At 46.0% G+C, this 14,637-nt stretch overlaps 1 protein-coding gene across 2 annotated transcripts in view; it reads right to left on the minus strand.

Annotated features, from left to right (window-relative positions):
- Mcad (Medium-chain acyl-CoA dehydrogenase) overlaps positions 1 to 14,637 on the minus strand; it is a 51,112-nt gene that overhangs the window by 20,774 nt on the left and 15,701 nt on the right. The window contains exon 5 of one of the 2 annotated variants that reach the window (XM_089584023.1): positions 13,188 to 13,288. The exons of the other annotated variant lie outside the window; for it this stretch is intronic. Within the exon in view, the coding sequence (XP_089440149.1) occupies positions 13,188 to 13,288 (101 nt within the window). The remainder of the gene's footprint in view (positions 1 to 13,187; positions 13,289 to 14,637) is intronic. 2 annotated transcript variants of the gene reach the window in all.

Here is a 14,637-nt window from a genome sequence, read left to right on the forward strand (position 1 = left end):
CATGCCTTGCCCAAGCCCATCAGTTATCTTGCGAAGGCAAGGTAACCGCTGTTCCTTAGGGGTAATGGAGTGGATTCCGAGAGAAGGCAAGCTTAGCAGGGAGCGACAGAAAGTTAGGTGGGCGGACGAGATTAAGAAGTTTGTGGGGATGCGGTGGCCACAGCTGGCACAGGACAGGGTTAATTGGAGAGACATGGGAGAGGACTCTGCCCTGCAGTGGGTGTAGTCAGGCTGATGATGATGATGATTACTGATTATTAATAAATTCAGCAAACCTTCATCCCTTTATTTATCCCAAAGGTTTACAAGCTGTAACAATGTATGAGACCCATGAGTGAGGCAATCAACTGAAAGAGATTATCCACAAGGTTCACCTTTCACACTGGGCATAATCTCGCATGCCGAGTCTTAGAGCAGCATTGAGCATAGCAATATAGTGCATGTGGACGTGGTTAGACCATACTTTGGACTGGCTGGTTCTGCATCTTCCCAGTTAAGAGCATCAGAACCAATTTGGACTAGTGTTAGGACAACTGGTGAAGACATATCTTAAGCCAGACACAGAGCACTACATCAGGCAACCTGTGTCTGTACTTTCCCCTTGACCCACCTGGTTTAAGCACTTCTATGTGAGAAAACCACACGTACTGCTCGTATATCGCATTTCTCCAAAGAAAGCCGCCGCGGTGGCTCAGTGGTTATGGTGCTCAGCTGCCGACCCGAAAGACATGGGCTTGATCCTGGCCACAGCAGTCAAATTTCGATAGAGGCAAAATTATAGAGGCTCATGTACTGTGCAATGTCAGTGCACATTAAAGAAACCCAGGAGGTTAAAAATTTCGGAGCCCTGCACTACAGCATCCCTCATAGCCCGAGTTGCTTTGGGACGTTAAACCCTTATAAACCAAATCTTAAACCATATCTCCTAAGACTCATCCTGCCTACAGGCTACCAAGCCACACCATTGCTTTCATTTCATTTGCAATGATACTTTGAAATGCCAGCATATAAATACTGCTTTCACAAACTAAATAATCTTCTCCAATATAACAATAATAATTTCCATTTGAAGGAGTCTGCCATAAGGTTTTAGCTGCCCGCATCCTGCAAAACATACGAAACCGTTGTTCAGAAGAAATAGGCAAGACTCAGTTAAGCCCCCAAATGGCTTTTTTGGCGTGAATGGCAGAAGGCATTCACGCCAATTTGGCAAAAAGCCCAGAATTTGCAGTACTAACCCTGGGAAATGTAAAATAGTACGTGACCAGGCACAACTTAAGTGAAAGAAAAGCATCAGTGGCCGTAAAATAGGCAAATAACCCTAGCCGGTCCCCCAAGGCTCTTTGTAATGGAATGTGTCAGCAGATCCTTCAAGTGGTAACAAAGTGGTCCCGGCATATTCAACTGTTAGTGCCTACAACTTGACCTAGCTAGGAATGATCTCGATGTCGAAAATGATGGCACACGTTAATAACACTACTAGAGGCAACACACATGCTGATGTATAATTCTGTATATACACTGACAATGAGCAAATTCACTTCTTAAAAAACTTAATTTCTCAGCTAATTGTATCCAGCTGCTTGCAGTGAAGCACGCTTTTCCCGCACATTTCTAGAAAATTTTGCCCGTTAGGAGCATTCACAGCAGGGAGACCGGTTTCCAAACAAAACACAAATGTGGGACACACCAACTCATGGCATGTGTCACATCTCAAGTATACTTACTTGCCTGAAGAGCACTCTTCCTACAAAGAGCATACCAGGCTTATCTACGCAATGCCTGAATCCAGCACATTTCCGACTGGCTGTCCGGGCGTACAAATAGAGGTGCACGAGCATGTGATGCAAGTGCTCCGCATTTTAATCCCCAACCGCTGCTTTGAGCCGTATCATTGATTCTGGTTCGTCGCTGACATCCGACTGCTGATCAGTGCGAATAATCCCCACTATTCATCTTTCTCTTTACCATACCCACACCCTTTTTAGAGTAACTACATAGTGGCCACACACAAATAGGGTGCAAATTAAGAAAGATGCCAGTACTGCAAGATGCCCACAAATACTTACAAAAAGCATGAAGCGTGACCACCAAAGAGAGCAATAGCAAAACAAATAGTGTGTCACAAAGCAAAAGTAATGTCATTTTCACTGCACCCTGTCGTACAACAATTAACGCCATTTTCTTATTATGCCAACAGCAATGGGAACCGTGCCAAATATGTGACATGCCACAATTGTAACAATCTCACTGCAATCAGCCCAACATATAATTTCCTAAGATGAGTTACCCAAGGTGCAGTAGATTTCTACAGAGGGGGTAATAACTCATTCACAGGCACTCCAGTGGAAACCACACTGCTTACAAGGAAAAAACTAGCTGCTCTGGTAAGCTTAACTGGTCCCCAGTTCGACCTCAAGACTAGACCACATTTTTTTTTCAAATGTGAAAATTCAAGAGTCATGTAGCCTTCCACTGCAGCCATATGGCTGCACTGAAGTGGACATTAATGAGGGAATACTCCTTTGACTTATATCTTTCTGTGTATATAATTACACTAAAAGTTACTGACTCGTATTAAAAGGCTGAATCTGACGTTTAAAGACACAAAGCATCACAAATCGAAAAAAGCTAGAAACCAAACCAAGTCGCAGATCAAAACGAAAGATGGCAGCAAAAGAGCCATGAAGCATGGAAATTAGTTTATCAACAACCAACGCAAAACAATGCAAGCCAATGCTGAGGCACTCCATGCCAAATGTACCTACTTCTAATCCCTTTTGAAAAATCTGCGCTTGTCTAGTGATAAAAGGTGCTTTCTCAAAGTATTCCTGAAGAAAAAACTTCCTTTTACAGAAACTGGCAATAAAAAATTTGCAAGCATCAGCCATCGGCATCAGTGCCCTAGCTCAGTTCTCTACAGTACAGGTCAGAGTAGCTGCTACTTTTGAGAGAGGTAAAAAGCGAGGCAGCCATGCGACACAAAGCTATGTCCACAGCTGTAGGAAGAGCACTGGTTGAGAAGCCATCTGCTATAAACCAGACACGAGGTGTCAAAAAAGTTGTGCCACCATTTTAAATCACGCAGACAACAGGTTGACTCTGATGACATTGGCAAAGCGAAGCAGACTGCTCTGAAGCATAGCTCTGGCTTGACAACTGTTCCCAATGTGCTTTTCCAATGAGCGGCCCACACGGGCATCCGGCATTAATAGCCTTGCTTCAGGAAGAGTAGAAAAGCCTGCTTTTGAAGTGCTCTGAACCTTCCTTTGATAGTCAGCAGCAGTGTGCAGGCTTCACTACAAACATCCATTGCTGTCCTCAGCAGATTATGCACTTGCCCGAAAAATTCCTTCTTCCTAACTCCTCAACAATTCTGAACAAAAAAAAGTTTAACGTAGTTCAGCAGCGTAGACGTGCGAAAGCAGGTGTTCATTTTTCAATTGCAGAGGACACTTAAGCTCCACTGTAAGGGCGTGATACAATAGCTTTAGTGGGTTAATGCCCACATATGCAGAATCAGCCATTCTCTACATAGAGGGGCTCTGAAAGGGGCTCTAATAAAGTTGCGGCTTGACTTGGATGTTAAAGCACGCCGCTTCACGAATACTGTCCAGGAAGAATTTTTTTAATGCGCTTTGTAGAAGCCGAGTTATCTTTAGTCAAATTTTGAATTTCAGCGTCATTGCGCCTTTCCCTTTTCTCTCGTCACTTTTTGCAGGCTGGAAGGTTGCCGCTCCTCCGCCGGACCCACCTCCGCGGGCAGAGCTTCCTCACCCCTCGTAACTACGCGGCTTATTGGGCGTGGCCATTTTAGCTGCTTGACATCTGAAAGAATCTAACCAACAGCCACCACTCAACTTGTATACGCAGGTGGGAGCGACAGAGGAGGGTGCGAGCATCAAAAAGTCGTCAGGAAGAGATCACCAACTTTCGTGCGTGATTGTGGGTTCTCTGCTGTGTGTAAAAGTGTATTATTTGGCTCAGGTGTTAATGACAGCCCAATGCAGTGATTGAGAGAGTTGATGTAGTCTCCTCAAAAGGTGTTTCAGAGCCCCTTCAACATTGATAGATCGCGGCGAGTTCTCGCACTACTACCAGCGCAGTGGCACAGCGGATAAGCGATGCGCCACAGCACTGATACACAGCACTGGTAGGTGGCTGTTTCCATCACAGCCACAGCTAGGGATTGCGCGACCCATGTTGCTCTTCCCGAGGAACCTCTCGCGATCAATCATTAATATAACTGCCGCCTCCCTCCCATTGGCTGCGGACTGCATGCTGCTCCTTCGAACTTATCCGGGCTTCCTCCCCCCCACTGGATGCAGCTGGCGCAACGCTCCTCTGAACTTACCCAAGCTAACCGAGCTAACTAGTGTAAGCTTGGGTTAGTTCGGAGTGCAAGACAACACAAGATGACAAGATTCTTGCTCAGGGTTGGCAAGTCTGGAATAGTGCTTTCGCACTAAAAAGCCACCTTCGAACCTTCAGTCATCCTACGTTAACTTTCCTCATCCTCCTTCCAAGGCAACCACCCTCCAGGGGGTTCTTATGGCAACTAACCCCTGGCTGCACATTCCTCCACTCTCGCCATACCCTCCTCCATCTGTGGCAACCACCCTCCAGCTGCGTATTCTTCTGCTGTCACCATACCCTCCTCTTTCCATGGTAAACACTCTCCAAATGACTCCCATGACAGCTACCCTCTCGTTGCACATTCCTTCACACTTACCATACATTCTTCCTTTTGTTGCACATTCCTCTACTCTCACCATACCCTCCTCTTTCCATGGTAAACACTCTCCAAATGACTCCTATGACAGCTACCCTCTCGTTGCACATTCCTTCACTCTTACCATACATTCTTCCTTTTGTTGCACATTCCTCTACTCTCACCATACCCTCCTCTTTCCATGGTAAACACTCTCCAAATGACTCCCATGACAGCTACCCTCTCGTTGCACGACTCAGCTATCGCCATACCCTCCTTCCTCTGCAGTAAGCACCCTCTGAATTGTTCCCCATGGCAAACCACCTTCCAGTAACGCACTCCTCCACTCTCACCATACTCCTTTGCAATAGCCCTACTCCTTCCACAGTAACCACCCTCCGAATGAGCATTCCTCTGCTGTCACCATACCCTCTTCTTTCCACAATAACCCTCCCTCCTCCATCGTGGTTACCACCCTATGGTTACGCCGGCTACTACTATGACACCAAACCCAGGTGACGGGCATTAAAGGGGCTCTGAAAGGGCTCTCAATAAAGTTGCAGTACGTCAGGGATGTTAAAGGATGCAGCTTCACAAATATCCTTCAGCGATAATTTCTTTTATACGTTTCTTAGAAACCATAAAGCATAAAGAAAGCATAAAACATACCCCCTAAAGCAGAAGGTTTGACAGCCGTCGCCGTAGCTCAGAGGTAGAGCACCGGACGCGTAATTCGGAGGTCGTGGGTTCGGATCCCACCGGCAGCATGTGGTTGTTTTTTCTTCTGCTTTTCTCATCAATTAGCTTTAAGCGACAATATATTCAGTAATATTCTTGGTTGATCAGCACCACAAAAATATGAATTAAAAAAAAAAAAATCCCCTGTGCTCCTTGGTTTCTGTGGCTGTTGGCTTCTCTCATATTTATAACGAGCCCCTCATTCCCCTTCCCTTGTTTACTTAATTGCTTAGCGAGGGTCTCGGTTCTGGCAGCCTTGACGCCATAGGAAGCATAAGAGGGTTCTCACACAGCTTCCACCCTCGCCGTTCGATGTCGTTCTACGTCACTACCTGCGGTTACTCAGGACGTTCTACGTCCGCCGCTTACGAACGTGGGTGGCGTTGTTGAACACTCTCAAGGTTAGGTTATTTGTAAAACATAAATACCCCCTAAAGCAGAAGGTTTGACAGCCATCGCCGTAGCTCAGAGGTAGAGCACCGGACGCGTAATTCGGAGGTCGTGGGTTCGGATCCCACCGGCGGCATGTGGTTGTTTTTTCTTCTGCTTTTCTCATCAATTAGCTTTAAGCGACAACATATTCAGTAATATTCTTAGTTGATCAGCACCACAAAAATATGAATTAATTAAAAAAAAAATCCCCTGTGCTCCTTGGTTTCTGTGGCTGTTGGTTTCTCTCATATTTATAACGAGCCCCTCATTCCCCTTCCCTTGTTTACTTAATTGCTTAGCGAGGGTCTCGGTTCTGGCAGCCTTGACGCCTTAGGAAGCATAAGAGGGTTCTCACACAGCTTCCACCCTCACCGTTCGATGGTGTTCTACATCACACCAGCGGTAAATCAGGACGTTCCACGTCCGCCGCTTACGAACGTGGGTGGCGCTGTTGAACACTCTCAAGGTTAGGTTATTTGTAAAACATAAATACCCCCTAAAGCAGAAGGTTTGACAGCCGTCGCCGTAGCTCAGAGGTAGAGCACCAGACACGTAATTCGGAGGTTGTGGGTTCGGATCCCACCGGCGGCATGTGGTTGTTTTTTCTTCTGCTTTTCTCATCAATTAGCTTTAAGCGACAACATATTCAGTAATATTCTTAGTTGATCAGCCCCACAAAAATATGAATTAAAAAAAAAAAATCCCCTGTGCTCCTTGGTTTCTGTGGCTGTTGGCTTCTCTCTTAGAAACCGAGTTATTTATAGTCAGAATTTAAATTTCAGCGTTTTTGCGCCTTTCCCTCTCCTCTAGTCACTTTCTGTCCGCTGAAAGGTCAGTGCTCCTCCAGTGACCACCCGCCACGGTGGCTCAGTGGTTACGGTGCACGGCTGCTGACCCGAAAGACGCGGGTTCAGTCCCGGCCGCGGCGGTTGAATTTCTTTGGAGGCGAAATTCTAGAGGCCCGGGTACTGTGCGATGTCAGTGCACGTTAAAGAACCCCAGGTGGTCGAAATTTCCGGAGCCCTTCACTACGGCGTCCCTCATAGCCTGAGTCGCTTTGGGACGTTAAACCCTAATAAACCAAACCAAACCAAACCAAACCTCCAGTGACCACACACACTCAGCACCACCGCCAGCTGCCAACACACATGGTAATTCCCCAAGGAGAAGCTTCCCGACGCAACAGAGCGATGTCGCTGACTGGCCGTAGCCAGAGTAGCTGCGTGACGTCTGAAAGAATCTAACTAATGGCCATCTCTTAACCAAGATACACAGGAGCATGAAACGAAGGAGAGAGAGAGTATGAAAAAGTCACCAAAATGGCTTAAAAACTTTTGTACATAATTTTGGGTACTCTGCTGCGTGTGGAAGTGTATTATTTGGCTCAGGTGTTCATAACACAATATAGTGATTAAGCGAGTTCATACATAGCTGAAGGAAGCGAGAAGGTAATACACGGACGAAGAAATACAAGGACAGGCACTAACTCCCAGCTGAAGTTTATTCGAGAAAAGTGTGCGTATAAATAGGAATGCAAATGGCCCAAAGAACACAAAGGTAGCAATCATCCCATTTGACACAACGCGTAGAAACCAAGGCACTAAGATTATCATGGCAACCCAAATGGTGAGGCTAAAAATTCAAATTCCCCATCAGTCAATCCTGCGGAAGTTTGACTAATACAATTAGCGGTACTCACGCACATGTGAAGGGCTTCCATGAGTTCACGAACCAATTGGTCACTGTGCCTAAAAAAGGATGGTTGTGCTGCCAAACAGCGGGGCGCACTGTTTCATTTTCTTTTTGTTGTTAGTACCACACGTGCAACAATGCTTCAGCATCTTATTCAGGGAATCTCCCTCAAGTGATCTCTTGTGATCTCCTAATTTTCCTTAATACAACGCCTGGTCTGGCCTACGTATAAAGCACTACAGGCAAGTGGCAACTTGTAGACAACACAGACAGCACACGGAATGAACGCGCATGTGTGCTTGATGATGCTCTTATTTCTTCCTTTTCTTTTTCCATTGTCATTTTCTTGCCAGCGCACCTGAGAACAGATAACTTCAGAGGTGCAGAAAACACCACTGGGACACTGTCTTTGTCAGGATGTGGTTTTTCCTGCGCCTCAGAAGTTGGGTGAATCTGGTCTCAGCAGTGCCGGCAGGAGAACGATGGTGGAAAAAGAAAAGGAAGAAGAGACAGTATCATAAAGCACACTGCCTCGTTCATTCCGTGCGCTGTCTGTGTTGTCTACAAGTTGCCACTTGCCTGTAGTGCTTTATACGTAGGCCAGACCAGGCATTGTATTAATGGTTTGGTTTTATGGGGTTTAACGTCCCAAAGCGACTCAGGCTATGAGAGACGCCGTAGTGGAGGGCTCCGGAAATTTCCACCACCTGGGGTTCTTTAACGTGCACTGACATCGCACAGCACACGGGCCTCTAGAATTTCTCCTCCAAAGAAATTCTAGCCGCCGCGGCCGGTATCGAACCCGCGTCTTTTGGGTCAGCAGCCGAGCACCATAACCGCTGAGCCACCGCAGCGGCGCGTTGTATTAATGAAAAATTAGGAGAGCACAAGAGATTACTTGGGGCAAATTTCCTGAATGACCTGCCGAAGAATTGTTGCACATGTGGCAATAACGACAAAAAGAAACAGTGCACACCACTGTTTGGCAGCACAACCATCGTTTTTTAGGCACAGTGACCAACTGGTTCGTGAACTCATGGAAGCTTTTTACATGCACTTGAATAACGCTAATTGTATTATTCAAACTTCCGTAGTATTGACTGACAGGGAATTTGAATTCTTAGCCTCATCACTTGAGTTTCAATGATAACCTTAAAGGTTTGGTTTCTATGCGTGGTGTCAAATGTGATGATTGCTACCACTGTGTTTTTTTGTGCCATCTGTGTTCCTATTTATAAGCATACTTTTCTCAAATAAACTTCAGTTGCGAGTTAGCACCCGTCCTTGCATTTCTTTTTCTTCATCCGTGAGTTACCTTCCTGCTTTTTCCGGCTGTGCGTTTCAACCAACTTGCCCAACTTTCTGCTCTTCTGAGCAAGTTTATGTACTCTCCTCAGAAGGTATTTCAGGGCCCCTTTAAACAGCTGTCTCTATACGAACACCATCATAAATCTTACACAAAGCATGCAGTTGTTCTCATGCTCACATCCCTCATTCTGAATAGCTCAATAAGCTGGAATGGCAAAGTGTGCCCGATTATACGCCACAAGCTAGTCCACCTGCAATTTACCACCAGTTTTAACTAGAAAAACATCTGGACAAAAAACAGCGGTCATATACGCTCCTCTGAGTGTTCTCGAATCCATGTCAACCCAGATGCACAAGCTGAAAAATCCATGTGAACCAGATTTTGTTTTTGCAATCTGTCTATGAAGGAACAATCAGTGGTCCCTGAACTGTTCAGCTTATCAGGGGATGCAGCTGAGCTGAGTTCATCTTAAAGAGAGTCCAATATACAGGGCGTTTCACCTAAGACTGTCAGCAATTTTTATCAATAGGCTTTTTAAATCAGAAGGGTGCTCTTTTCAGCATAGCACTGTCAGCGGTGTCGGCTGCCGTGGCCGGGATCGAACCTGCGTCTTTCGGGGGTTCAATCCCGGCCGCAGCGGCCGAATTTCGATGGAGGCAAAATTCTAGAGGCCCGTGTGCTGTGCGATGTCAGTGCACGTTAAAGAACCCCAGGTGGTCGAAATTTCCGGAGCCCTTCACTACGGCGTCCCTCATAGCCTGAGTCGCTTTGGGACGTCAAACCCCAATAAACCAACCAACCTATCTTTAAAAAGTGATGACAGCCTTAGGTGAAACACCCTGTATGTGTCATCACTGGACTTTATGGCAAGCATACTTTGGTGCACACAAACATGTCAGCCAATTGCGCACAGACTGGCCATGGCACCACTGCTTATCATGACATATGCAACCACAGCTCAGGAACAAGTCAGAACTTTGATTCTGTTCATTTAGAGGGGGCCCCAAAAAATGCCTGTCCTTGCTCCACACACACACACCTCCTCAGTCCATCTTTCAAGTCAAGACCTTCCAGCCCATGTGTCCGTTTCAAGGCCCTCGAGCTGGCAGCAACCAAGCACAGCAGACAACTTCCTCCGTTTCCTTCTAGTTCAAGAATGTAAAGCCATTATTTGCCCTTACGGCACTAGAGAAGTGTCTTGCAGTCAAAAGCGATTGTAGAGTAAAGGCAACATGAAGCATGGCCTCTCAGCTCAGAAACAACTTTTTCAACTATGATTCAGTCAGACTAATAATAAACAGAATAATAACAATATCGACTAAAACCCTCAAATGCACTACTTCCTACGTCCTCATCTAGAACACCCCACTACACCACTCACAAGTAAGGGTGCAGTGTTCTCGTTACATGTTCAATCTTCGGAGCAGGTTTTCGACCTCTATTCTGCTAATAATCCTTGGAGGAATGCTTTCCTTTCTTGTTCATCAAACTAAGCGAAAAAGAAAAGGGCCTTTCAAGATGCAAATTATTACTTTAAAAAACTTACTAAATTTAACGTTTTGCTCCCAGAATAACTGCCAAAAAAATAACAAATATCTTGTGAAGTGCCTGCAGAAGAGAAATTCTTTTTCTAGGTAATCACCTTACACTGACAACTCCATCCAATTAATGCTCTCAGTCAAAATTGATTCTTCGGCTCTTTCTGGTTACGCTTATGTTTGCCAGGCAACAAAAGACGCATTTTTTGGCGAGAAAATTTGGATGCGAAAATTTTCCCAATCAATTCAAACCCGTGACATCCTTACTGAAATTGACTGGTTGCCCCCGCTTTGAAATGAATGGCGGTGTAGTGTACCCTCTTGGATGCGTGTCACAAAAGCAGTGTCAGTGCACACATTTTACTAGCGGAAATGGCCAGTGATGGCGACAGCTGCACTTCGTATGTTTGTTTGCTCTCCAATTTCGCGGAGAGTGGTCTCTTTGTGATTAGAACACAGCACCCTCTCGATACAGGCCAACTTCTATGTGGCCTCGGTGTCCCTTCAACTGGTTTGTATGTGATGTGCGTGTAAAATTCCACTCTGTAGTTTTTCTTCCACAGCTGACGCCTCCATGAGTTTGAACAATGAACAGAACCTAGAGAAATGGCTTCATTAAAAGTATTCCCAGAAAGTTCTTTCCCCTGATGAATAATCAAGCACATTTGAAGATACGGTAGAATCTCGACACGAATCTCACGGGGCAGAGAAAAATTCATATGATCCAAAATTTCGCACGATCCGAAACAAACAAAATGCGTATGCTGAAGCATGGGAAATGTATTCGCGCAGATCTGTTTATGAATGACGAGATTTATTTACAGCTGCAAGGCCACAGCTTACTACTCGCACTGTATACAGCGCGACTGGAGATCACAACATAAGCAATGTGCACCGCTGCTCCCCCGATTCTTGTGTGCGCAGCGCGACTAGCGGTCATAGAGTCGGTGATGTGTGGGCAGCCTTTAGTGGTCGAGGGTGTGGCCACAGCTCGTATGTTCACATCATTCGTAGTGGCGTAGGAGAGCGTTCGGAACATTAAAAATTCATCACACTGTACGCAATGCATTCCGGCCGAGAATTTTTATGCATTCATATCATCATGTTCGTATCATCGAGATCCTACTGTAAATAGGCTGGTTGAGCAGGACACAATATCTGGTGCATTTTGCACGACGTGATGTAAATGAAAAACTTTTTTTCCCTAAATCTAACACATGCATCACGCTAAAAACAAAGCCCATGCAAGGAAGCGGAAGGCCGAAGAACATCAAGTTAGGGACAAAATTGGGCTCTGCAGGGTATTTTGTTTTCAGTATAATGCAATGAATGCATGCGAGATTGAGTTGCTAGAAGCCCAGCGTCTGCTCTGCACTAACTTCAAATCTAATTCTGCATTCATTTGTACAGCTAATGACGCAAGTTTTGTCTTTGTGAAAGGAGTACAATGAATGGTACAAAATGCAGCTGCAAGCACCAGAAAGCACAGCCACATGCAGACAGCCAAGGCCAGTTTAAGCAGCAGTGCCAAAAAGAACCAAACAGGACCTTTCAACAACATGCGCATTCAGCACTGGCCTGCTACATCTAAAGAGACCTCAGGGGCCAAAACAGGACTCCACAAATAACAAAAGATGCCATAATCAACAGGCAAGCAAGAATCATCATCATCATCATCAGCCCGACTACACCCACTGCAGGGCAAAGGCCTCTCCCATGTCTCCCCAATTAACGCTGCGCTGTGCCAGCTGCCGCGGCCGCTCTATCCCCGTAGGCTTCGTATTCTCATCCACCCACCTAACTTTCTGCTGCCTCCTGCTACGCTTACCTTCCCTCGAAATGCAGTCCGTTACCCTTAACGACCACCAGTTACTTTGCCTTCGGATTACATGCCCTGCCCAAGCACATTTATTCTTGATTTTGACTAGTATATCATTAACCCGCGTTTGTTCCCTCACCCACTCTGCCCTCTTGCCACAGCGTTTCAAGTCACAGTTTGGGCACCACTGCACAAAAAAAAAAAAAAGCTGAACTCTTTTCGAAAATGGTGCACTTTTTCACGCTGAATCCCAACCCAGACAAAGCGAATTCCTTCCAGTGAGGACACAGTTGCCTCCATCGGTGGGTAAAGGGTCACTGGAGCAAACCTGCATCTGAAAGCATGGTGGTTTTCCTACTTTCACACACCGTCTGGTGTACAAGTTACCAGGTCATCGCATCTGTAGCCAGAGAGGCCAATGGATAAAGCAGAGATCATTACCACTTAATGGTCATGAGATAAATGATGGCAAGGCGGAATCCCACAACTAGTCTTGAACTGAACAAAGTAAGCACAGCCCTTCTGCCGTGAGATACAAGCACTCCCACGGTGGCCAAGGACGTGTCGACCTGGAAACTTGTGCAACCGACGGCACCATCAGTTACAAATGTTTACAATCCACCACACCATTCATTTCAATGGTGCGGTGGACTGTAAACTTTTGCAACACACGGTATATAAAGCACGAAGACTGCAGTACACACGGACCTTTTTTTTTTTTTTTCCTGGTATACCAAGTATTGGGCGGTGCCCTTGCAGATTCTCTCAACACCAACTTGCTAGTCTCTGACAAACTAATCATCACCACGTACAGCGACCAGAAGCACTGCCTCTCGCATAAAATTTGGCACACGAACGGCGTTAAGCATGGACTGGAAAGCAAATAAAAATGGCATGGAAGCAAACGTGGCTTCCATGCCGAATGCAAGAAAGCGGACAAGTTCCTACCCCAAGCTCGGTACCTGTCAAAGCGAGACAGATTCCCGAGCAGGCGTGTGCAAACTCCTCGATGCAGAGGCACGTCTCAAAGCTCTTCAAGTCGGGCCCACCTGGTGTGTGAAGGAAGGGAGGACACACTTGAGCAATTCACAGCCGTTGGGGGGGGGGGGGGGGCCCAGGTTTGCACACAGCTGCTGCTTGGCACCCACCACAACGCCAGCCTTTGCGTCCGGCATCATCATCATCATCAACCCCTTTTGAACTATGCAGATGACGCATGGACCAATTTCAATGCATCTGGCATGGCAAACAGGAGCAAGAAGAGCCTTCTTTTGGCCACCTTTGCATCTTGCAGGGCAGCTGTGTGCAAGCCTGGACAGAAGCTATGTTTACGCCAAGCAGATCAATGGCAGCCAAACGGGGTGGCACACAAAAAGCCAGAAAGCAGTAAACAATTCAAAGCACCCAAGCATACTTTGTTGCCACTTTTGTTTGTTCTGCCATGTCTGCTACATATCATTTCTTCATGCCGTCACCAGACTCCCATGAGTTAAGTTTACTTGAACAAAAGTAAAAAAAAAAAAGCTTTCTGCAAAATCTGCAGGTACCAGGACCTGTGCCGGTGAGCAAGTTGTACACAAAAATGGCACGTGGAGTTCTAAATGCTGCCGCTAACTACACTACTTATTCTTCCTTGCATAAACAAGCATTCTTCCAGAGAAACCAGGTTTACCAAAACCTGTCGTCTTAAGACAGCACCAGCAGTTGTAGCTTCAAAAATATAACGTGCAAACAACTGATGTCGGATACAGACTCAACACTGGCATGCGAAGGAGTTACAAAAGAGTGCTCTAGATGATTGACTTCAAGGGCTGCTCTGCTCAGCCACTGAGCCAAAAAGACACAGCACAGCCACAGTGCATGTAGCAAGGAACGCTTGCACCAAACAAAACCTCTGCTTTGCTCCAGAGCTGCTCACGTGAGACTATAAACTAGCATCAATGTTGCTCCATAGCTAATCCAAGATTCCACAGCTAATCCGGCAGCAAAAGCATGCCTGCAAGCTCAGCAGTGCCTTCAGCACAACCTATATAGCAAGTGGTGGGCCTTTTTGCATTCATTAATACCAACCTACTGAAAAATGCAACAACATGCTTAACTACCGAGAGCAATGCTCGGGTGAAACATGACCTCTTAGGTCACACTACACAGAACATCCTTAAACTTGAATTGAGACAGTGGCAAAAGCTACCACACCACACTTCTCCACGACATCACTGGTGGCATAGAATGCCGAAGCACCTGAATATTTGTGTATACAACAAAAGGGCCATGCAACAACAAGAATTAGATCCTTCACTGCACTGGCTATCAATATCTTGGTCCTTTACCACTCTAGAATATGATTAGCAGTAGAAAAATGAAAATAGCACCATGTGATTTATTCCCTCAAGAAATC

This window comes from Amblyomma mixtum, chromosome 3, assembly GCF_055824585.1.
Source record: "Amblyomma mixtum isolate Tamu chromosome 3, ASM5582458v1, whole genome shotgun sequence".
Lineage (NCBI taxonomy): Eukaryota > Metazoa > Arthropoda > Arachnida > Ixodida > Ixodidae > Amblyomma > Amblyomma mixtum.